Below are 22,344 nucleotides of genomic sequence, written 5' to 3'. Positions count from 1 at the left end.
GTCAGCGCCAGAAAACACAAGGTCTTGAATAAAAGGCTTTCACAGGAGACACGTTTTCTCTCTGAGAATCTTAAATTGACCTTTTTAAAAAATATATATATGTACGACGGAGGAGGAGAGGGGAAACCCAATGCCTCCCACCCTATTCTCTGAACAAATCGGCCAATAAATCTAAGGAAAAGACGTAAGAGAAAGGACAGAAGCCAACAGGTGGAAAAGGGGTTTTTGTTCCATTAGAAACGGTCAGACACTTGATCTGTGCTCGCGGGTCTGTTTGTCTCAGAGTGTCTTTAATGATGGTTTTATCATCATGACGCTGATAATCAGAAATAATGGTCACACTTCCACTTTGTGATTCCACAGCATTGCCAGCCTGAAGATTTCACCACACAGTTACGTGGAGTGGGCTGGTCTGTTTGGCTTCACCCCGGGGAGGCGAGCAGCATCCCCAACCAGCTCTCCCGCTTTTGCAGATTGGGTAAACTGAGGCCCGAGGCACCCAACAACCTTTTATAGTGTCTCGGAGCAGAGAATTCCCTGAAACTGGAAAAGTTTGTGGATGTCTTGGGGCGGTCCTCTCGCTCACCCTTCGGGCCAGCCATGCCGCGCTCTTCCTCCGCGTCTGGGCTGGGTGATGAGGACTGGGGTACCTCCTCTTCACTATGAGGCACACCAGGGCAGTGTGTGGGAGGTCCACACACACACCCAGACCCACAGGCGTACTCGCACACACAAAGCGCCATGCAATCTCTGCAGTCACTCAGCAGATCTCCAGCCAGCCTCGCTCAGCCTGCGAATGCACAGCGCAGAGCTCGCAAGGCCTCTTTGGGCTCAGGGCTGGGGCTTCTCTGAAATAGGGCTCTGCCCTTCTCTTCGTCTCTTCCAGGCTTCTCTCCCTCTCTTTTCTCCCTCCCACCCTCCACCCTCCCACCCTCCTCCCACCCCTCTCCTTCCACCCCTTCTCCCCCGCCCCCCCCAACCCAGAGGCACAGATCGTGTTACTGGGGTTCCCTGGAAAGAGGGGCCATCCCCAGCCCTAAGCGGCTAGCGAAGACTTCAGGGGCACAGCAGCAAGCTCCAATCGCAGGACCCAAGCGCTCCTTCTGAGCAGCGCAGGAATGAGACCCCCACTTCCAGGCACAGGCGAGCAAGCTTGCCACAGAAGAAGGAATCCTTAGAGTGCTTACCTTTTTCATGAGCAGAGATTCTGGAGAATCATTGCAGAAACTGGAGGGAAGTGAATGAAGACAAAAAAGACCCTTTTCCAGCAATCCCTGGCCTCCTGGTATCAAGACACCAGGACAACATCAAAGCAACTTAGGGGGAACACTTTAGGGGCCTATTGTCTGCTCTGGTCTGATCTGTTTTTCTTCTGTCTCCCCCTCTTGCTGCGGTGACACTTGGTACGGCCCAGGCATTCATGCCAAGTAGCTTTCACACATGGAAGCTTGTCTCAAGCAATTGCTGACAAGCCACAAACAAGACGTTCTCCCTCCCTTCTCCGCACCCCCCCACTCCTCCCCCCCTCCACCTTTTCCTCCTTCCCTCTTGTCTCCCCTCCTCCTTTCTTCTGAATGCAAACTAAAACTCTCCAGTGCCAGGCAGGCTTGCAGGCTTGGCCTAGCTGCGTATGTAGACACACACATACACACACATGCACACACGTACACACACACTCACGCACACACACTCACACTCGCTCACTCATACGCCAGCAGCTCGGTTAGTTGCTGCTGCACTGGTAGAGTTAAGAGACAGGAAAAAGCCCAGGCTGAGTTGGGGGCAGGGAGAAAAAGAGGGAGAGTAAGATCCCACGCAGCTGCCTCCTGTGCCCTAGCAAAATGGCAGTAAGAGGGGTGAGCCCTTTGGAAAGCCAGCAGTGGCCACACACGTGTGCACACACACAGACTCAGAGGCTATCGGAGCTCAGGGAGAGTGGAATAAACGACTCAGCAAAGGAAAAAGCCAAGGCCCGGGGGGCTTGGAGTTGGGGGAGTGGGAAGATGCTGTGGGTGGACCCAGCTAAGCGGTTTCTGTTGTTTTTCTTTCTACTTCTTCCCTGTTATTCCCTGAAGGGTCTAGTCGTCTCTCACCGTGTAACAGAGCGGAGACCCAAGCCGCTGACTGGAAGAAAGCCTTGAAATGTAGAAATGTGGGAGTGAACGTAACTGTAGGTTCAACTTGTGCCCAGAATATTTCTTTTTTTTGAAAGCAAATCCCCTGCCCCCAACCGAAACCCTCGAGAGCAGCAGCAAGGAGCATAGTAAGTAGTGTAAACTCCGAGAGCTGTGAAGTGTGAGGCTGAAGTTAGTGCCAGGCTGCTGGAATGTCTGGAAGGTGGGCATGAGCCGGAGGGGGAGGGGAGTCTGGGTGAGCTGGTTTCTAGGAATGAAGGGGAGTGAAGTAGGATAATGAACTAGGCTGGAAGCAAGCAGGAATGTGATTGGTGTGGCGGGAGATGGGGGGGAGAAGGCAAGGAGGAAGGGAGAGAGAGAGAGAGAGAGAGAGAGAGAGAGAGAGAGGAGAAGGCAAGTAGGAAGGGAGAGAGATGGGGAGAGAGAGAGAGAGAGAGAGAGGAGAAGGCAAGTAGGAAGAGAGAGAGATAGGGAGAGAGAGAGAAGGCAAGTAGAAAGGGACAGAGGGGGGAGTAGAAAGGGGAGAGAGATGGAGAGAGATAAAGAGGAGAAAGCAAGTAGGAAGGGAGAGAGATAGAGAGATAGAGAGAGAGGAGAAGGTAAGTAGGAAGGGAGAGAGATGGGAAAGAGAAGGGACGTAGGGAGAGAGAGAGAGAGAGAGAGAGACTGCTTTAAAAAAAAGTCCATAGTCTGAAACCCGGAGTAAATGAGACGGCAGAGGAAGGCGCAAACTGTGAGCAAGGTAGCAAGGAAGAGCAGGAAGATCTGCAGGAACCAGGAGGGCCGGTGGGGAGTGGGGCAGGGACACACTTAGGACGTGACTCTCAGATCTCCAGCAAGCTTTGGTGTGTCACAGAGCAAGGCCCGTGGCTGTCCTGATGAGCCAGGACCCAAAGAGAGGCTCAGCCCCCATAAATACTAAGCCTGAGCGGTGTTTTTACATGAAGGTCACTTGTACTCCTTCTCCAGAACCTTCTCCAAAATAAAAGTTGTGTGGACACAAATCACTACTCCCTCGACACGTACACAGTAAGAAATATATAATGACTTTTTATACACTTAAACCTAGCTAAATGACTCTGTCACTGCCTAAAACAATGACAAAGACCTCCGTGTCCTGCTACTTTCCCCTTAGCTTGGTCCCTGTTATTACTAGTCCTGGGAGCTATGTTTTTTTAATTCCAACTTACAACCATGATGGTAGCTGTAGCAATAATTACCCTGATTCTCAACATTTTCATGGAACAATTTTTATTAAGAACATTTCTGGGTTGGAGAGATGGCTCAGTGGTTAAGAGCATTGGCTGCTCTTCCAGAGGACCTGGGTTCAAGTTTCAGCATCCTCATGGCTGCTCACAACTGTTTGTAACTCTGGTTCTAGAGTATCCTACATCCTCACACAGATATACATGTAGGCAAGACATCAATGCACACAAAATAAGTAGATCTTTTTTTTTTTTTTAAAAAAAAGACCATTTCTACTTATAGACAAGTTTCTTTGTTTAGTTTGAGACAGGCTATTACTATGTAGCTCTGGTAAGCCTGGAACTTGCTTTGTAGATCAGGCCAGGCCCAAACTCACAGAGATCCACCTGTCTCTAGCTCCTGTGTGCTGGTGATACCTTGCCAGTCAACATATATGTACATTTACACACATACACACAGAGAGAGAGACAGACAGACAGACAGACAGAGTGCACAGATGGAGCTAGAGAGATGACTGCTCTTCCAGGGAACCAAGGTTCTATTCTTAGCACCCACAGGGCAGCTCACAGCCATCTGTAACTCCACGTCCAGGGGATCTGATGCCCTCTTGTGGACTCCTTCGGTACACGCCTACAGATGCACAACCACATATGTATACACACATTACTTTAAAATAATAAAAGTCAGTATGTTTTAAAATGAGACTTCGAGAAGGTAAAGAGCACCTGAGGCTACAGAGCAGAGCAGAAATGGAGCTCAGACTGAGGTATTTGGGAGTCTGAAGGCCCAGCCTTGGCACCATGCTGTGCCCTCTCACTGAAGGAGCCCACACCCTCCAGGGCTCTTCATATGGAGGCACTCCAAACCCCACTGGCTGTCCACACAGTGAGCTGTTTCCTCTTGGCCCGTGGGTTTGGGTCCTCTAACTTGAATCCAGGGGAACTCTTGACCTTTCCTAACCAGGCTCCTGAGTCACCCCGCACGTCTGAGTGGCGGTGACTCACTCTACACAATGAGGCCTCCCAGACAATAATTGCATAAAGGGTCATCTTAACCCTCAACGGCCATTCACAGACTGCCCTGTGATGCAGAAAGGTACCTACGACCAGGAAAATGGGCCATTTTTAAACGAAACAAGCAAGCCAAAAAAGTATTTTCAAATTAAAAAAGAGTGGAAACACCTGCGAAGTGGTGATGGCAATCACTAACACACTCACATACACATGCACACACAATACAAACACATGTGCGCGCACACAAGCACACAATACAAACACATTCACACACAAAATGAACATGAACATACATACACATATTCAATTATATACATATGTCCAAACATATGCACACACAAAATACACGCACACAATACACACATAATACACAGAAGCATGCATACACACACTGATTCACACACATACAAACATAGGCATGCATACCCACAGACACTCATGCATTCGCATGTAAGAACTCCATAAGGTGTGAACTTTCATTGCCTGTTTTTGGGTGAAGATGCTGAGGCATCGAGCCTCTGTAACGTGTTAAGGTCACTGAGTGAGCAGGTGGTGGCTGAGATGCTGCTCGGGCAATCTTTTGAGTACCACTGCCTCCCCACTTCAGTTATGGGAGTGAAATCTAAATGCTGACAGGAGAGGAAAAACACCATGACCCTAATATTTGGGTTTTATATCTTGCGGCGTTTTTCAGGGCCCATGAAAAACCCTAATTGCCCGTTTCTACCACAGTCCCTCCTGACAGAGGCAGGGTGTGCTGAGCCTTGGGTCTGAACTGATTGGTGGAAGCCCCAGGTCAACAGTGCCTTCAGCTCCTATGGCTTCCCCTGCCAACTCCAAAGAGACAAAGGGAACCCAAGTGGGTGCATGGACCACACGAATGTTCCTAAGTGTGTATTACAAGATCTCCTGCAAAAGCAAAGGCCCTAGGCGCTTGGGCAGAACAGGATGCTAGCCCCATGTGGCCGGTCAGCTGTTCTACCTAGCTTACAGCTTGCTTCTTCCAAAAATACATTCCGCCTAGTGGGGCATTTGCTACTTTGTTTTGTTTCACCAGAGAGAACTCTCACCAATTACAAATTCATTTGCATTGAAAATCGTCTTCTTAAAATGCAAATACCTGTGAAGAACGTAAAGAAAGTCAGCTGTTCATGCTTCAGTGTGAGTTACTTCATTACTTCCCTACAAATAGCCATCCAGTTTCTAGGAACAAAACAAGAAAGCAAGCAAAAGCTTGGGAGCCTCAAAGCAGCCTCCGGTGTAAGCTAGGTCTGATGTAGCTCTCTACAAACATAGAGAGATAAAGAACACTACGAGATGGAGCAAATTTTGAGGAGCTATGGAAAGTAAAGACAAGCTTTTATTTGCAACAAAGTTAGACTGAAAAGGCAGGGCAGTTGGGGGGATCTCTCGGAACTTGCTTTGAAGAGGTGGTACCCTGACCTTGGGATTGTGGACATCCCACCTCCATCTCCCAAGTGCTGGTAACTGAACCTAATGCCTGGTGCAGGCTCAGTGAACTTGGCTCAGCCCGACCGGCCTTGATTGAGAGGAAGAGAAGGAGCCCCAGTTTTATCTTCCTCTATATTTGGTTTCCTGCTTTTGCATCTGTTACAGAGGAGGGGTTCCTCCGGGCTCACTGTGCCATTCAAGTCCCACTCAAACCATGGGGAAATCCTCAGAGTTCCAAACACCCAACTTATACATCAACCTTTAAAATTGAAAAGCCCATTCATAGTTTGGCATCCAACTACCTGCATATATTTAACTGTGGAAAAGAGAGTGGGGGGGGGGGTCAGACAACCGAGGCTTCCCTCTCCCCCACATCCCTGAAAGGAGGACTGTCTGACGAAAAGGAGAAAATCAAACAGAAAACAACACTAATAACAACAACAACAAAAGCGGTTTCCAGATTTACCAAGCTAAGGGAGCCAATTTGGAGGCAGACAGGACTAGACAAGCCACGTAATGAGAAAATAGCCATGTCTCCTAATAATAAATGAGATGTAATGTACAGAAACAGCCCCCCTATGCACACATACATACACTGGTTGAAAGTCAGACATGGTTGCTGCATTCTGGAACTAAAACAGTATTTACAAATTAAATGACCCAGGGTATATTTTTAAGTTATTTATTTATTTATCATTATTGTGTGCCTCTTTGTGTGTATGTGTGAACATGACGTACTTGTGGGGCCCTGTGCGCACCATAGTATGTGTATGGAACTTAGAAGACAATTTCTTGGAGTTGGTTCTCTCCTTCCACCTTTAAGAGGGTGGGTTTGGGGGACAGAGCTCAAGTCTCCAGACTTTATTTTTTATTTTATTTTATTTTTTGTTTTTTAGAGACACAGTTTGTTTGTGTAGTCCTGGAAGTTCTGGAACTCACTTTGTAGACCAGGCTGGCCTTGAACTCACGGAGATCTGCTTGCATCTGCCTCCTGGGTGCTGAGACCAAAAGCATGATCTACTATGCCCAGCCAACAAGGTCTCCAGGAGTTTGTGCCCTGCGCCTTCAGTCACTGAACCATCTCCCTGGTCTGTGTGCATTTTCATTTTTTTCTAAACTGGTTTCTAATGGTTGACTGTGCAAATGACCTTTATAAATGGTAAAGGGCTGTGCAAATGCTAGCAGCAAATGTAAAATAACCAGGCTGTGTACAACCTGTCGTGGTGGCGCGCGCCTTTAATCCTAGCACTGGGAGGCAGAGACAGGCGGATCTCTGTGAGTGTGAGGTCAGCCTGGTCTACAGAGTGAGTTCCAGAAAGCCAGGGTTACTTAATGAGACTCTCAAGCAAACAAAGACTGCTACACAGTAGAAATGAGCTCTAACTGTTTGTAGTCACACCCTGCATGTACTATCTCATTTAATCCCTACAATGATCCCTTTAATCCCTACAACTATACCACCAACAAGGGCACAATCTAACGTTTTGCTTCTGAAACTTGGTAGCTGTGATTTTGGAGTAACCGCCCAACCTTTCCGAGCTCTGGGCTTTTCATTTGTGAAATGAGGTTATTAACAGCACCTTCCTTATGGGATTATTTTAAGGATGAAATGAGATAACGAATGCATCCGACAGATTTATCTCAGTGCCCAGAACACACAGAGTAATCAGCAAATGTTAGATGTTATCCGTGCTTAGCCTGAGTTCACACAGTTCATAAATACAAGGACTCATACTTGGCTCTGTTTGAGCCCAAGCCCCTGATCTTGACTGCTATTTTATCTAGTCTATGTTCCATTGATTTCTGTGACCACAGGCAATTGAAGAGACCTCAGCTCCTGCCTTGAATTTCCGTCTGCAAACGTAAATATTCAAGGAAAATACTTTCTATGTCTAGTGTCTTAGAGGAATGATGTCAGTATTCAACAACACTCTACAGAAAGGCCCAGTAAGGTAACCCTCCGACTTTGAGTGTCCGAGAAGTGCATGGTACCAAACTCACGGGGTGTTTTTTTCTGTCTGTTTGTTTGTTTGAGACAAGATGTCTCTATATAACAATACTGACTGTCCTGAAACTTGCTTTGTAGATCATACTGGCCTCAAACTCACTGAGATCTGCCTACCTGTGCCTCCCATCTGCTGGGATTAAAGGCGCACATCACCACTGTTTTTTGGTTATTTGTCTGTTTTATCAAGATAGGGTTCTTCTGTCCTGGCTGCACTAGAATTGCTCTGTAGAGCGGGCTGGGCTTGAACTCAGAGCTCTGCCTGCCTCTGCCTCCTGAGTGCTGGGATTAAAGGCTACCACCACCAGGCTCAAAATCGGGTTTTAGGCCTTGCAAAGCATTACTTCGCCTTCCCTTCTCAGTCAAACTGTGCACCAGATAAAAGCATCACAAGTGGCTTGAAAGTAGCATCCTAGAAGGAAGAAGAACCAGGTGCCGGGGTAGCCAGCCTACAACGTGCCTCTTCCTGGTGGTTTAGAGATAGAGAACCATGGTTTTTACAGGCAAGCAAAAAGGAGAACGTTTGCCGGCCCGAGAGTTAAATACATCATTTTTCTCTAAGCAGTTATTATCTTGCTGCCTTTCTGGGCAGCCAGGCTCTGGCTAAGTTATAATTCCTACCAAAGGTCTGGAGAAGACTTTCCAAAGCCCTGATATAAGCTTAAAGGACACTGAGATCTGCCGGGGTCACAGTCAGGTGACTCACGCTGGTAATGCTTTGGAGCAGGCTAACTAACGGTAGCTTGGAGTTTTGCGAAATTCATCCCAAGACAGGACCATGCTCTCATACACACAGGTCTCTGCCGAGGAAGACCAGCCCCGGTTGTCCAGGGTGAAGTAGCCCAATATGAAGCGCTTAACATGTTTCTATGTAGTAAATAAAACAATGGGCTTTTTCGTGGGTCAGAGAAGGAAGTCGTTTTGTTCTTTTCTCTCTCCTGTGAAAAGAAGTGTGGAAAACCCTGAGAAGGGGTTATTGCTGTTAGCCGAGGCAAGGCAGGCGCAGTCTAGAACTCACCACACTCACAATGGGCTGGGTTTGTAATGTTCTTTCCCTGAGCCCTGTTTCTGTGTATAGCTCCCAGCTTAGTGGAGCAGAAAGGCAGGCGTGGCAGGAGCTACCAGAGGGAGCAACTGGTTTGGGTAAACAAAGAGACTTTCCCCAAGGGAGTACAGGGGAGGAGGCACAGTAAACTGGGGAGGGAACTCTCCAGCAGGTCTTGGAGACAGTGGGAAAAGACAATGCCTTGCTTGGCTGATCTTTGCCATGAACATGAACTAGGCAAAGGGACTGAGGTATGATCTGGGCCCTTCAGGTCTCTCAGGGCTGTTTGGACACAACTACCCAGATCACTTACTACTGCCAAGTGGTCTGTCACAGTCCTGAGTTCAACTCAAAATCATTCTGAGGTGGGTACTTAGCAGAGAATTTCCTCCAAGCCTGGCTCAAGGGCTCATGTCATTCTGCCCTACAGGACGGCCAGGAAATAGAAGTTCCCCAAACGTTCTAGCTGTGTTCCTAGTCCCTCTGGACCTGAGGTTGCTTAACCTCAGGACACCCAAAATGGAAATCACACAATTATCTCCGTGAAAGGTAGTTTAATAAGAATAGAAAAGGGTCTGAAGCCAGGAAAAGGAAATTTATCTTTGATATCACAGCTTTTGCCCAGCAATGAAATGCGTATCATTCATAAAGATGAAAGATGTGTTAAAAGTTGAACCAAAGGCATTGTTTTGAATTTAATTCCGTGAATGCTTGCCCTTCACTCTTATTCAAAATTATTATCAGGACTGCTGCCAGGAAGACCATGAGTAAGGTAGAGACTTTGTTCTCAGGGAGTATTCAGGAGAGGAGAAAAGTGGGGAGAGGGAGGTGGTGAGGGAGAAGTAAGGGGAAGTAAGGGCAGATCTCCAGAGAGAGGGAGGTTCCTTAAGATAGTCCTCCTTCCTCCCCCACCACCCCTGTCTGATTCCCTTGCTCTTGGCTCTTGTCCCTAAAGCAAAGGTAAAGCTCAATGGTCGCCAAGCCAAGCGAGTGAGGTGCTTCGTCACCTCCAGATGTGTGGCTAAGTACTCCAACATACAAACAGCCTGTGGCCTCGTGGGAATTTGTGGGGAATGCAGATGATTATTTCTAGCACCAGAAAAGAAGTGTAGAGAAATGGGGAGAACCCAGCTTTTAATTCTTCAGAGACCTTTGGGAAATCCTTCACAGAGGTTGTGGTGTTTGAGGTAGAAGTTGAGTCAGGGGGTTTCAACAGGTCTTGTGGGTGGCAAGGACCCTGCACTCCCCACTGAGGAGGTACAGAACTTTCCCTGCTCTTCTCATCCTGGTTCCAGAATGGCGGGTCTCTTGGTTTCCTGTGATTCACAGGCCAAATCTACCCTGATGTCTTTTGCATAGTACAGCTGGAAAACCAAGGATATGTTTTACATTGTTAAATAGTGGTTGTAAAAGAAAAAAAAAAATCAGGGCTGGAGAGATGGCTCAGTGGTTAAGAGCACTGTCTGCTCTTCCAGAGGTTCTGAGTTCAATTCCCAGCAACCACATGATGGCTCACAACTATTTGTAGTAAGATCTGGCGCCCTCTTTTGGCCTGTAGGCATACATGCAGACAACACTGTATACATGATAAACTTAAAAAAAAAAAAAGAAAAAATCAAAGGAATAATGTTTCATGACGTGAAAGTTATATCTCTAAAACTAAGGTTTTGTTGGGATGCCTCTGCTTTCTTTCACCCGAGTGTTGTCCCTGGTTGCCTTTCAGTACCCACCACACAGGTACATAGCTGCAACAGAGACCACGTGGTCTGCAAAGCCTCGGCTCTTCCAGACTGGCTTTTCACAGAGAAAAAAGTGCTGATCCATGCTCCACACTTTAGCAGCTTTTAGCTTTAAATATTTGTGTTATGATGATGCGGCCATCTTGGGTATGGCGAAGACAAAATGGCATGTCCATATTCCTAGGATTATATATTTAATTTTGTTTACTTGTGGATAGAGTTTAGATTCTCGCATCTTCTAGGTAAACACTGTACTACAGAACTATACCCTCGGTCCCATGGGATCATTTTGAGAGTAACCCATAACGTTTGGCAAGTGAACACGTGTGTGTGTGTGTGTGTGTGTGTGTGTGTGTACGTACATACAGTCTAATCTTTCTTGTTAGGCTTACTATTGCTATGATGAAATACCATGACTAAAGCAACTTAGGGAGGAAAGGGTTTATTCCAGGTCATAGTTTATCACTGAAGGAAGTCAGATAGAAGCCCCGACAGAGCAGGAACTTGCAGGCAGGTGCTGACATAGAGACCACGGAGGGTGTTTCTTACTGGCTTGCCTACCCATGGCTTGCTCAGCCTGCTTTCTTATTGAACCCAAGGACCACATACCCAGTAACGGCACCACCCACAATGGACTGGGCTCTCTCCCATCAATCACTAATTAAGAAAATGCCCTACAGCCTGATCTTATGGAGGCATTTTCTCAAATGAGGTTCCTTCCTTTCAGATAACTGTAGCTTGTGTCACATTCACATAAGACTAGCTAGCACATAGTCTGAAAGAAAAAAGTGTGCCATGAACTTTTACCTACTGCTGAGGTTCGGGCTATGTAGAGCAGTGTGAATACCAGCAAGGATATTAATAGTGATCGTTCTGTATTGACGGCTGACATATGCCAAGCGCCATTCTCAGTAATTTATGTATCGCCTCTTTTTCAAAATGTCCAGGAATTGTTATTCCCATGGGTGGAGGAATGGCCTCTTGCTGAGAATACAAGTTTATCTCCTGACTTGGGTGGCTCACAACCGTCTGTGACATCAGCCCCAGGGGTTCGGACTCCCTCATCTAGTGTCCTCAGGAGCCTGCCCTCAAGGGCACATAGACCCTAAGCATGAACACACTCATGCACATAACTTTAAAATAAAAATAAGTCTTTAAAAATAAAAGGCCACTATGTCTTCACTTAGCAATAGGGGAACAGAGGAATGGAAGCCTGTGTGTCCAGGATCGCACAGTTATGGTCAGGAGAGCCAGAATGTCAATTCTGAATGCGGTGCCCTTCCTCCTCTCACCACATCGCATTTGGCTGTCTTAGGTTAGGGATGCATTCTTGTTAAAGCTTTTTCTTTTTAAATACTGACCATCTGTTACTGTCATAGTCAGGAAAACCATATAAAAATTAAAATTAAGTATTTGTTGGCTTTAATGGTCCCTGGCACCCAACAGAGACAGTGATGAGGAGGAGGAGAGTGGAGGAAGAGGAGGCCATACATTTGGGATCCAGGTTCTCAGTCTCTGGTCCTGGCACTTTGCATGCCGGTCCAGGTAAGACGGCATCTGGCTCTTATGATTCCTGTCACTTTCAGGCACCCCAGAGACAGGCTGGACTGTGTGGGTGGGTGGGGGTGAGCCATGGCACCCCAAGTTCCCGTTCTGAGGGTTAGGAAAAAGCTGCTCTCACTCCTACCTCCCACCTGCTCCTGGCAGTTTCAGGTGGTCCGAGAACGGGAATGGACGGGCCAGACGGATGAGTCTGAGGGTGAGCTGAGCAAGACTCTAAATCTGGCCCCGGCACTTATTAGCTCCGTGACCCTGCGCGCGTCCCTCCGTTGTCACGCCGGGCGTATTTATCCTCCCTTTCCCATTTCCACTTTGTGCCACTGGGAAGTCCTTGCTGTTCCACTGGCAGGCATCCTCCAGCCTGAGAGATTCTCATGGAAGATTCATTTCTTGGGGCTTTAGAGCTCTGCCTAGGAGAGGTGACATATTAAACCAGTGACACCACGGCCATTTAATTCTGTGGACTTAGAGCCGGGAGTCACCTGAAGTCTAGAGCCTCATTATTTCTGCATCTAAACCCATCTTTTTTCTTTTCACACCCACAGTGGGACATGTGCCCCTGCCCTGGCAGCCCCCCCCCCCCCCCCGGCTCCGCCCATACTCTGGATCCCTCTTGCCCTTGCCTCAGGGGCCTCTGTCTCTGTTTCCCACCTCAGCGTCCTTCCTGGCTCCTCGCCATGGGTATTTAAATGAGCTCAAATCTTACTCTTCTTCATTCAGTACTATATTAGGCCTTCTGGGGCCTCCCATCCTTCTGCCGAACTGATCACCCCACTTCTCTCCTCTGCCAAACTACTGTAAGAATTACTTGTAAATGTTGATAGACAGAAGGGAGAAGTCTTAAGATTTATGTTTGCTGAAAAGGAAAGACCGGACAGCCCAGAAGTAGGTTGAGGTCTGAAACGAAAAAAAAATGTGGAATGCTCCCAAAGACAGACTGCCTAGCTCCACAAACTGGACCTAAAAATCAATATGAACTCTTCATGCTATTGACACATCCAACAAGATTTGGGTACCTGTTCTGAATAAACTGGTTACTGTGGAGGATACAGGCTGGGACCCATTATATACCTGTCTTCAAACTGTTCCCATAATAACTCAGTTCCAGTCTCAACAGAGGCCAGAGCATGACCCTAAACTGAAAGGACAGTAACTTCTAGTATCTCCAGATCACGAGACTCCTTTGGGTACCTACCACTCAGAGGACTTCCCAGCTCTCTTTTAAAATGCCCTCCAATGGGCTGTGGCATCGCTCAGTTGGTAGAGCGTTTGCCTAACATGCAGGAAGCCTTGGGCTTGATCCCCAGCAGGGCCTAAACTGGACGTCGAAGTACAGGCCCGGGGAAATGGAGACAGGAGGACCAGGAGTTCAAGGTCATCCTTGGTTTCAAGGTGAGTTTGCGGTTAGCCTGGGCTACTGTCTCAAACAAACAAACAAGCTCTGTGCCCTGCAGGTGATTCTGGTGCCTGGTAGAGTTTGAGACCTAGCTTTATAGGAGGTAAGGACGCCTGGGGGCTGGAGGTCAGGGGTCAGAGCTGCTGGGGCATCTGGCACTTGCATTTGATTGTGATCTGTGAGGTGGAACAAAGGAGGGAAAGACAGTAACCTGGAGTCTAAACCACTACAAAGAGGCTGGAAGGCATTTGCTACCTGAAGGGTAAAGGGGAGGGGGTGCTGCAGGGGTGGGGATGGAGAGATGGGGTGGGCGTAGAGGAGCAGCCACACAGACATGGAGCTCCCCGAAGAGAATGATGGGTAGCAGGAAGCCTGGACTCCCAGCTAGCCTCTGGGGAATCTGAAACTGCTTTTCCTCCCCACACACTTTGAATCCCTCTCTCTCTTCTCTCCTCGCAGGCTTTCACCCCCTCCCCCCAAACCCTCCACCTCCAGCCGAGCACCTCCAGAGGTGAGGCTCACCCCAACCCTTTGATCTCCCCAGATCTGAACCAGGATGGCGTCTTCCCCCTGCCTCCTCCATCAGTATTTCCTCCTCTGAATCCACCCTCTCACCTCTGCTACGGAGGAGAAATTACACACCACTCCTTTGAGAAACTGTTCCTAGAGAGGCTGCATGATCGGAACAAGTACCTACTCAAAGCGTCAGGGGAGCTACACCTGCCTTTTCCGTCCTGACAGCGTAGGCCAGGAATTCATTCAGCGGGAATCAGAGGATGGCTTTTTCGGAGCCGGCTTTATGCGGCGCCCGACGGTGAAGTTACGCAGGGACCCTGTGGAAGGAAGGCTCAGTGTGGCGGGCATGGAAGCAGTTCTCGGTGGGAAGTCCCTTCCAAAGCCCAGAGGAATCCTTTCAGGTGGAGCAGCCCTGCTTTCCTGTGGGATCTCTTCAGAAGACAGCCTTCCCTGCGCCCGTGGGCTCTGATGTTGCCAGCGCCTTGTTCCATGAGCGGCCCCCGCCTCCGTGGGATAGGGGAGGGTATGAATACCGTGAAGAGCTGGGAGTTCATTTCTCTTTTACAAGCTTTTGCGTGAAAAGACCCAGGTTTTCAATGTGACCTCTTCTATTAGTGTTTGCTAACTTCTCTGAGCGGCCAAACCTGCAAAATGGGCACAAGAGAACCATGCCACAGAGTCCTGTGTGAGCCAAAGGAGAGACACATGTGGGTTCCGCCATAGGGTACACTATGCTACCATTGCAGAAGTGTCTGGACTGGTGCCCCTGCGCCCCTGCTCCCCTGCCCGCTTTGCAGTCACCAGACTGTTAAATAGTGTTAAGCAGTTGTTCCAAAACTAGACCTCTATTAATGGCAAGGTGGGGTTTGGTAGGATTTTAACTCGTAGCCCATCTCTACTCCCTTTCCTGGGTTTCTTTTCATCCGCTGCCTTTTGTTCTCCAGGTGGCAGGCTGTCCTAGCTAGCCTTCTACTGCTGTGAAAAACGGCGACCAAAAGCAACCTGGGAAGGAACTTTATCTCATAAAATAAAAACCCAAGTTTATTTTATCTTACAGTTTGTAGTCCACCATGAAGGGAAGTCAGGTAGGAACTTAGAGGCAGGAGCTGTAGCAGAGACCAGGGAGGAGGGTTGTTCACTGGCTTCCTCAGCCTTATACAACCTGGGATCACCTGATCCAGGGATGATGTCACTCGCAGTGGGCTGAGCCCTGTCCAGTCATTCCACAAGAAAATGCAAGTTGGGCTTGGTGGCGCACACCTTTATTCCTAACAGTCCGAGGCTGAGGCAGGAGGATCTCTGTGAGTCCGGTGCAACCTGGTCTACATGGTGAGTTCCAGGACAGCTGGGAATACGTAGTGAGGACGCTCTTCAGACATGTCACTCTCAGAATGTGAACACCAAATAGTCCTCCAGCCTCCCAGAGGATGGTCACCTTCCATCCCATGTCGCAGCGGTTCTCACATACAATGACTCATTGAATGTCCCTGAGACCCAGGTCCCCAACGGGCAGGAATGCAGCACCCTACTCCGTAGGCTTGCCCCACAACTTAGCTCAGGTAATTAAATGAGGATTTTTTTTTAAAAAAAATATTATTCAGGTGTGGTAGTGCAGAACTGTGATCTCTGCAAACTGGGAGGTGGAGACAGGAGGATTGTGAGTTCAAAGCCATTCAGAGCTACATGGCAAGTTCCAGGCCAGCCTTCACAAAATGAAACCTCATGTTAAAAAAGGCAAAGAGTGGGTGTACCGGCTGGTCTTGTGTCAACTTGACACCAGCTAGAGTCATCGGAGAGGAAGGATCCTCAGTTAAGGAAATGCCTCCATGAGATCCAGTGTAGGACATTTTCTCAATCAACAGGGGTGGGCTTAGCCCACTGTGGGTGGTGCCATCCCTGGGCTAGAGGCTCTGGCCTAAAAAAGCACGTGGAGCAAGCCAGGGGAAGCAGCTCTCCATGGGGCCTTTGCATCAGCTCCTGGCCCCAAGATCCTGTCCTGTATGAGTTCCTGTCCTGACTTCCTTCAATGACGAACAGTGATGTAGAAGTGCAAGCCAAATAAACTTGTCCCTCCCCACCTTGCTTCTTGGTTATGATGTTTCATTGCAGCAATAGAAACCATAGCAAAGACCGTGGGGATAGAGCATAGTGGTGCAAGGCCCTGGGTTTGCTCTGTAGTAGCACACACACATACGTGTGCACACACAAGTCTGCCAATGAATATGTGGAAGGCTGAACAAATGAAGTGATGTCTCCTTCGCCTTCGCCGATCGTTACAGTTAGCTGTTTGAGGGTATAATCATAAACAATCTTGCCTTAGTATCTAATGGATTCTCTCAGCAAGAAATCGTGAGCCCAAGAGCCGGAGCAGCCCCCTGCTCTCCCTTTTCCCACACCCCTCAGCTTGGGCTGAAAAACGAAGCGGAAGCATAAATACTTCTTGAGGAATTGCAGCTGCCCCTCTGACTGGGAGTGGAAGTAGCTGTTTCGAAGAAATTGGTCTGGTGTATTAACAGCCGGTTCTAGCCAGTGTGCGCGCTGCTTCCCGGTACCGCTGTTCTCCTGTTTGCTCTTACTCAAGTCTGCTTCTATAGCCTGCGGCTAAGCTGAACATGACAGTCAGCTCCGCTCCCTCTCGGCTCATTCAGCGCGTGCCAACAGCAGTTTTCCTGGGGATCCTTCCTTCCCTCCGCCCCCGTAGCCTGCGCCTGCGCTGTGCTGATCTGGAAGCAAAGCCGTGGCTTTGTCGTCCTCCCACAGGACTGTTAAGGTCAGAATGATTTCAAGCACCACGGTGGTGGCCTGCATTTAGTGTGAGCTGACATGTAGTAGGTCATGAGGTGGCTGGTAGAGTGTATTCTCTCTATTGGAAACTAATAACACTCGCTTACACTTTACCAGAGAAGGATGAAGTGGAATAGTTGAGATGGTTGGGATTAAATATCAGATGCAGTTCTCTGGATTTCTGTCCTTTCTTATAATAGCAACAATAGCTAAACTGCATTGCCAGGAAGATACTTTCTATGTATATAAGTATTCTGCTTGCATGCATGCCTGTGTACTGTGTTTGCCTTGTTCCACAGAGGCCAGGAGAGGGCACTGGACTTCCTGGTACTAGGGTTGTGACCCGCCACATGACGCTGGGACCTGAAGTCAGGCCCTCTACAAAAGCATCAGGGGCCCTTAGCTTCTGAGTCATCTCTCCGCCCTAGGTGTTTGGTTTTTTTCTTTTCGATTCTTGGTTCTTGCTGTTGTTTTGAGGCAGGGTCTCACTGTGTAGCCCTGACTGGCCTGGAACTCTGTGTGTAGTCCAGGCTGGCCTTGAATTCACAGAGATCTGCCTGCCTCTGCTTCTCAGGGTTGAAAGCGTATGACGCCGTAGTCAATCCAGATATGGTTTTATGTATTTTATTTATAGTAATGTCTTTTTAGCCTCTTGGTTTAGGTGTGCTGTCGTGGTCCTCATTTTACTGATGAAGAAACAGAAAGATTATCTAACCTCAGAGAAAAGACATAGCGGAGTCCTGACTTTAAAAGTTTTTAATTTAACTTATAATTGTGTGTCTGTGTGTAAATATGGGCTCACTCCAGCCATGGTATATGTGGAGGTAAGGGGCAGTTTGGGGAGTCTGTTTTGCCTCTTCCACTGCAGGTGACGGGAATCGAACTCGTGTGCTGTTTGGATACAAGCAAAGGCTTTTAGCCGCTGAGCCACTCCACAGTCTCTGAATCCCACTTCAGTGCAGTGAGTTGGGTTCCAGGGTCCCCGCTCTCCGGCACTGTAACTCTTTGCCTTTGGAGTAGTGGCGGCACTATTCTAACTTTAGACTTCATTGATTTATCCACAGATAGGTTTGCATATACTGAGTCTCTAGAGATACTCCAGTGGGTAAGGCGGACAAAGCCCTTGCCTTCATGCTGTTCGGTTCTAGTTCTGAGGAACCTGAGGTCAGAGAGAAGATAAGCGCTCATCCAGTACAGAACTGGCCAGCTTGTGACGGTGACTCTGGGCCGCTTGGTTCTGATAGTCCAAAGCCAGTGTTCTGAATCTCAAACCTACTGTCTGTGAAGACAGGCCCTGGAGGAGATGGGAGAAAGCTGGAGGCAGGAATTGGGAACTGTCCTGTTATGGGGGCTGTGCCTGGCAACTGTTGATGGAGGTCTTTCACCTGATCTTTCCCACGGTCCTCCCTCCTTTCTGATTCCCAGTCTTTCCTCTGCACTTTGATAAGTTCATTTGGGACCAGAAAAAATTGCCGAGTGGAACAAGTCTACATTACCAACTCAGAGACGGTTTAACCCATTTTTGAATGACTGAGCACTTTAAAAGTTTTTTTTTAATCTCTCTCTCTCTCTCTCTTTTTTTTTTTTGAGACAGGGTTTCTCTGTGTGGCCCTGGCTGTTCTGGAACTCACCCTGTAGATCAGGCTAGCCTCGAACTCACAGATCCACTTGCCTCTGCCTCCCGTGTGCTAGGAGTAAAGGCCTGTGCTATTGCTGCTAGGTTGAAGACATTTTTTTTTAAATTTTATGTGCATTTGTGTTTTGTCTATTCATGTCTGTGTGAGGGTATCGGATTCCCTGGAACTGGAGTTACAGACAGTTGTGAGCTGCCATGTGGGTGCTGGGAATTGAACTTGGGTCCTATGGACAAACAGCCAGTGCCCCAAGCTACTGAGCCATCTCTCCAATCCAATTGAGCACTTTTTAATACCGACCCAAACTGCTGAGTTACCCTCCTTTCTTCTCCCTTCTCACCCTTCCCTTCTTCTTCCATTTTCTTACACAATTCAAGGCCTTTGTTTTCTTCATGAGGGGAAAACTCCGTCTTGCCTTCGTCTTTCATGCTCTGCCCTCTTCCGTGGGCTGAGGTGTGACTTGTCCACCTCTATTTTCCTCTAAATTCAGTGGCCTGGCTTCTCTAGACATTCAGCACCCAGGTTTTCTCAGACTCGTAGCCCGGTGGTTGCCGTAGAAACCCCCAAGGTTCTCGTGAGCACATCTTGCTTGTGTGGCATGAAATTCAACCAGGTCTGTGTTCAGAAGCAGTCCTATAGGTGGGATAAAGCCAGGTGGCTGCTTGCCCTTTGGGCGTCACGTTTGCAGAAGACAGGATGGGACTGCGTGGTCTGTCTAGCTTGTCAGGCAGTGGGTTCCCTAGCAAATGCTAGGATCGGACCTTGAAAAGGTGGCTGTGGACAAGAGGCCCACAAAGCGTGGAAGGCGGGCTGAAGATGCCCCGCCCATCTGTCTGTCTCTTTGTCAATATGTCTCTGTCTCTTTCTCCCCTTCCCTCTCCCTCCCTTCCTCTTCATCCACCTCTCTCCCTCCTCATCTTACCCTCTCCAGTCCTAGACTAGGACTTGGCAGATGTTTGGGGAGATTGGCAGTTTTGCCCTCAGTGGACAGTCGCCATACTGCACAAATGTGAGTTTCCCCACCACACCCAGGAGATTCCTGGCAGCTCTACTACGGTAGAACCTGTGCCCTCTCCTGTGACTCTCACTTGGCTTTCTCTTGTCTCTGGAGCAGCTATTTTTTCCTGGATATAGGAGGAAAAAAGCCAGAGGTTAATTTTAAGTCTTCATCCACCTTTCTTCTGAGCAAAGGCATGCATGTAAGTGGTCAGTTTGGAAAGCGATGTCGTACATAGGATTGTGACCTTTGCATCCATGAAGCCACGCAAGGAAGAGGGCAAGTCAGTCTAGGATGACTTTATGTATCTTGATCATTCCTGGAGATGACCAGAGCTCAGTCTTTCTTCAGAGTCTCTGAGAAGGCCCTGAAGAATATGTGTTAGGTCCCACAGCCCACAGTGTGGAAGAACAAAGCGTGACTCTATAGAGTTCCACTCCCTTTGGTTAATTCCACACCCTTCCAGGCTTGCACATAGAGCAGAGTGGCCGAGCAGATTCCTGTAGGCAACAGAGGAAGGGCTGCAGGGGACGAAAGTGGGCAACGATCAGGGCACCTACGGTGATGTTGCTCTCACTTGCGGATGCCAGCTGTGGCAGCGGCTGAAGGTGAGTCCAGGGCAAGGAAGTGGCCGGAAGGGAGATGAACCTCTCTCCGCTCTCTCTGCCTTCAAGTGCAAAGCCTTCAATGGTTCAGAGCTTGCTTTGGCCAGGCGGTGGTGGAGCACACCTTTAATCCCAGCACTCAGGAGGCAGAGGCAGGCGGATCCCTGTGAGTTCAAGGCCAGCCTGGTCTACAAGAGCTAGTTCGAGAAACCCTGTCTTGAAAATTAAGAAAAAAAAAAAGCTTGCTTCAGCCTTTTCCCACAAATCTCCCTCAAAGGACTCCTCAGCACCATCCAGTCACCCTGACATGCACCAAATAGCTTCTATGTTTGGCTTGGTTTTGTGGTTATGTTTTAATCCTTTCACTCCATGCACCGGAGGAGGGACTTCAAGAACTGTGCCCAGTGCCATTTAGATTAGGGAATGCAGAGTAGGTGCGTCCCTCAGCCCTCACCAAGTTTAGTGGGATAAAGACAGTCAGTGGCAAGAAGAGCTCTGTGGTCCCCAAGTGTCTGCCTCTCCGTCAGGACCACAGGCCAAGCTGTAGGGATGCAAGATGAGAAGCCGGTGGAATGTTTGGCTTGGGGTCCTGAATGTGAGATTTGGCGGACAGAACTGTGACCCATTCCTGTTTCCCCAGGCCTTTAAGTTCTCCAGCAGGAGGTGCACCGTTATCTTCTGTTCGCAACTCTTGCCTTTGCTGGATTGGGCTTCCCAGCCACTGCTTCTTCCGTACTCAACTCTGGCTTTAGTCTGACACATCCCTCCCTTTAAGACTTTCTGCACCCAGTGGTGGTGGCACACACCTTTAATCTCAGCACTGGGGAGGCAGAGGCAGGTGGATCTCTATGAGTTCGAAGCCAGCCTGGTTTACAGAGCTAGTTCTAGGGCAGTCAGGAACACACAGAGAAATCCTGTCTCAAACAAACAAACTCTTTCTGAGCCAGATCTGCTTAACTCACTGAGTTCAGTTCCACAAATGTCCATTTAGAGCTCTTAAAGTTGGTTCTCCTGGACAAGAAAAAGAGGATTTTTTTTCTCCCTGTCCCCTAGAATTGGTGATGCATTTTTCCTGCTCCTTCCAAATTCTTTGGCCTGATCCCCAATGTTGATCCTGGCTATTTAATATGGTGGCCTGGGTCACAGAACCAAGCTTGCTACCAGAGACAATGCAACTCATCTTCGGGGGAAGTAACTCAATGCCCCTGACCTCACTGACACAATGCATTAGCTCCCACAGCCTAGACCATCACCCACTCCTCGTTCCCTACACTAAAGGAGACCATTGGCTGTGAGTGACAGAAGGCACGGGCAATTCAACTCACCAGAGAGCATGGAACACCTGTGGCACAACGGCCACGTGCTGCTCATCAGGGTTCTGTGAAACACCTTCATATGTGGCCCCAGAAGTCCTGGGTTCGAACGCAAGCCCTGCCATTTGTTAGCTGAGTAGTCCTAGGGGAGTTTCTTGATCTCCAGACATCTGTTTCCTTCTCTGTAAAAATGAGACCAGTAATTCATTTTCCAATGGGGAAAAAAGTGTGTGTGTGCGTGCGTGCACACGTGTGCATGTGATTCAAATGAGATACTGTATGTGAAAACACTTGTAACAGCTGTGTGTGAAGTATTACTAGTTTTGTGTAAAGATGAACAAGACCCAACAACTATCTTACAACTCAACTTCAAAAAATGGTTTAAAAAAACTTTAAGATTTCTGTGTGTTTGTGTGTGAGTATGTTATGTATGTGTGTGTGTGTGAGTTTGGTGTGTGTGTGAGTATGGTGTATGTGTCTGAGTATAGTGTGTGTGCATGAGTGTGGGGTGTGTGTGTGTATGTGAGTATGGTGTGTGTGTGTGAGTATCGTGTGTATGGGGGGTGTCCACAGAGGCCAGAAGAGAGCATCTGTTCTTCAGGAGCTGGAGTTGCAGGCCGGTGTGAGCTGTCTACACTGGGACTCTACCTGTGGTCCTCTGGAGGAGCGGAAAGTGCTCTTAACCATCCCAAGGGCTCAACTGTTGGCTGAGTCTGGTTGATCTGAATTTTCCCCAGAAAGAAAATTCCATTGGGGAATAAGCTGAGGATGTATCTAAGTTGGTAGAGTGCTTGCCTATCAGGTATGAAGACCTGAGACCAAATGCCGGCACTGCATAACCCAGCTCGAGGAAGCACACCTGGAACCCCAGCACTCCGGAGGTAGAAGCAAGATCAAGAGTTCGAGGCCATTCTCTGCTACATAGGAAAGTTGACTTCAGCCTG

The 22,344-nt window shown here is 48.4% G+C and overlaps 1 protein-coding gene across 2 annotated transcripts in view; it reads right to left on the bottom strand.

Moving 5' to 3' along the window:
- LOC146891290 (uncharacterized) overlaps positions 1-1,464 on the bottom strand; it is a 72,282-nt gene extending 70,818 nt beyond the window's left edge. Inside the window, exon 1 of one of the 2 annotated variants that reach the window (XM_085677944.2) lies at positions 1,188-1,464. In XM_085677944.2, the coding sequence (XP_085534070.1) occupies positions 1,188-1,196 (9 nt within the window). In that variant the 5' untranslated portion in view covers positions 1,197-1,464. The remainder of the gene's footprint in view (positions 1-1,187) is intronic. The other variant, XM_085677945.2, reaches the window with a different exon arrangement.
- Between the last annotated feature and the right edge of the window lie 20,880 nt (positions 1,465-22,344).

Source organism: Myodes glareolus, chromosome 17, assembly GCF_982192425.1.
Source record: "Myodes glareolus chromosome 17, mMyoGla1.1, whole genome shotgun sequence".
NCBI classification, from domain to species: domain Eukaryota; kingdom Metazoa; phylum Chordata; class Mammalia; order Rodentia; family Cricetidae; genus Myodes; species Myodes glareolus.
This window is presented reverse-complemented; position numbering and strand designations above follow the sequence as displayed.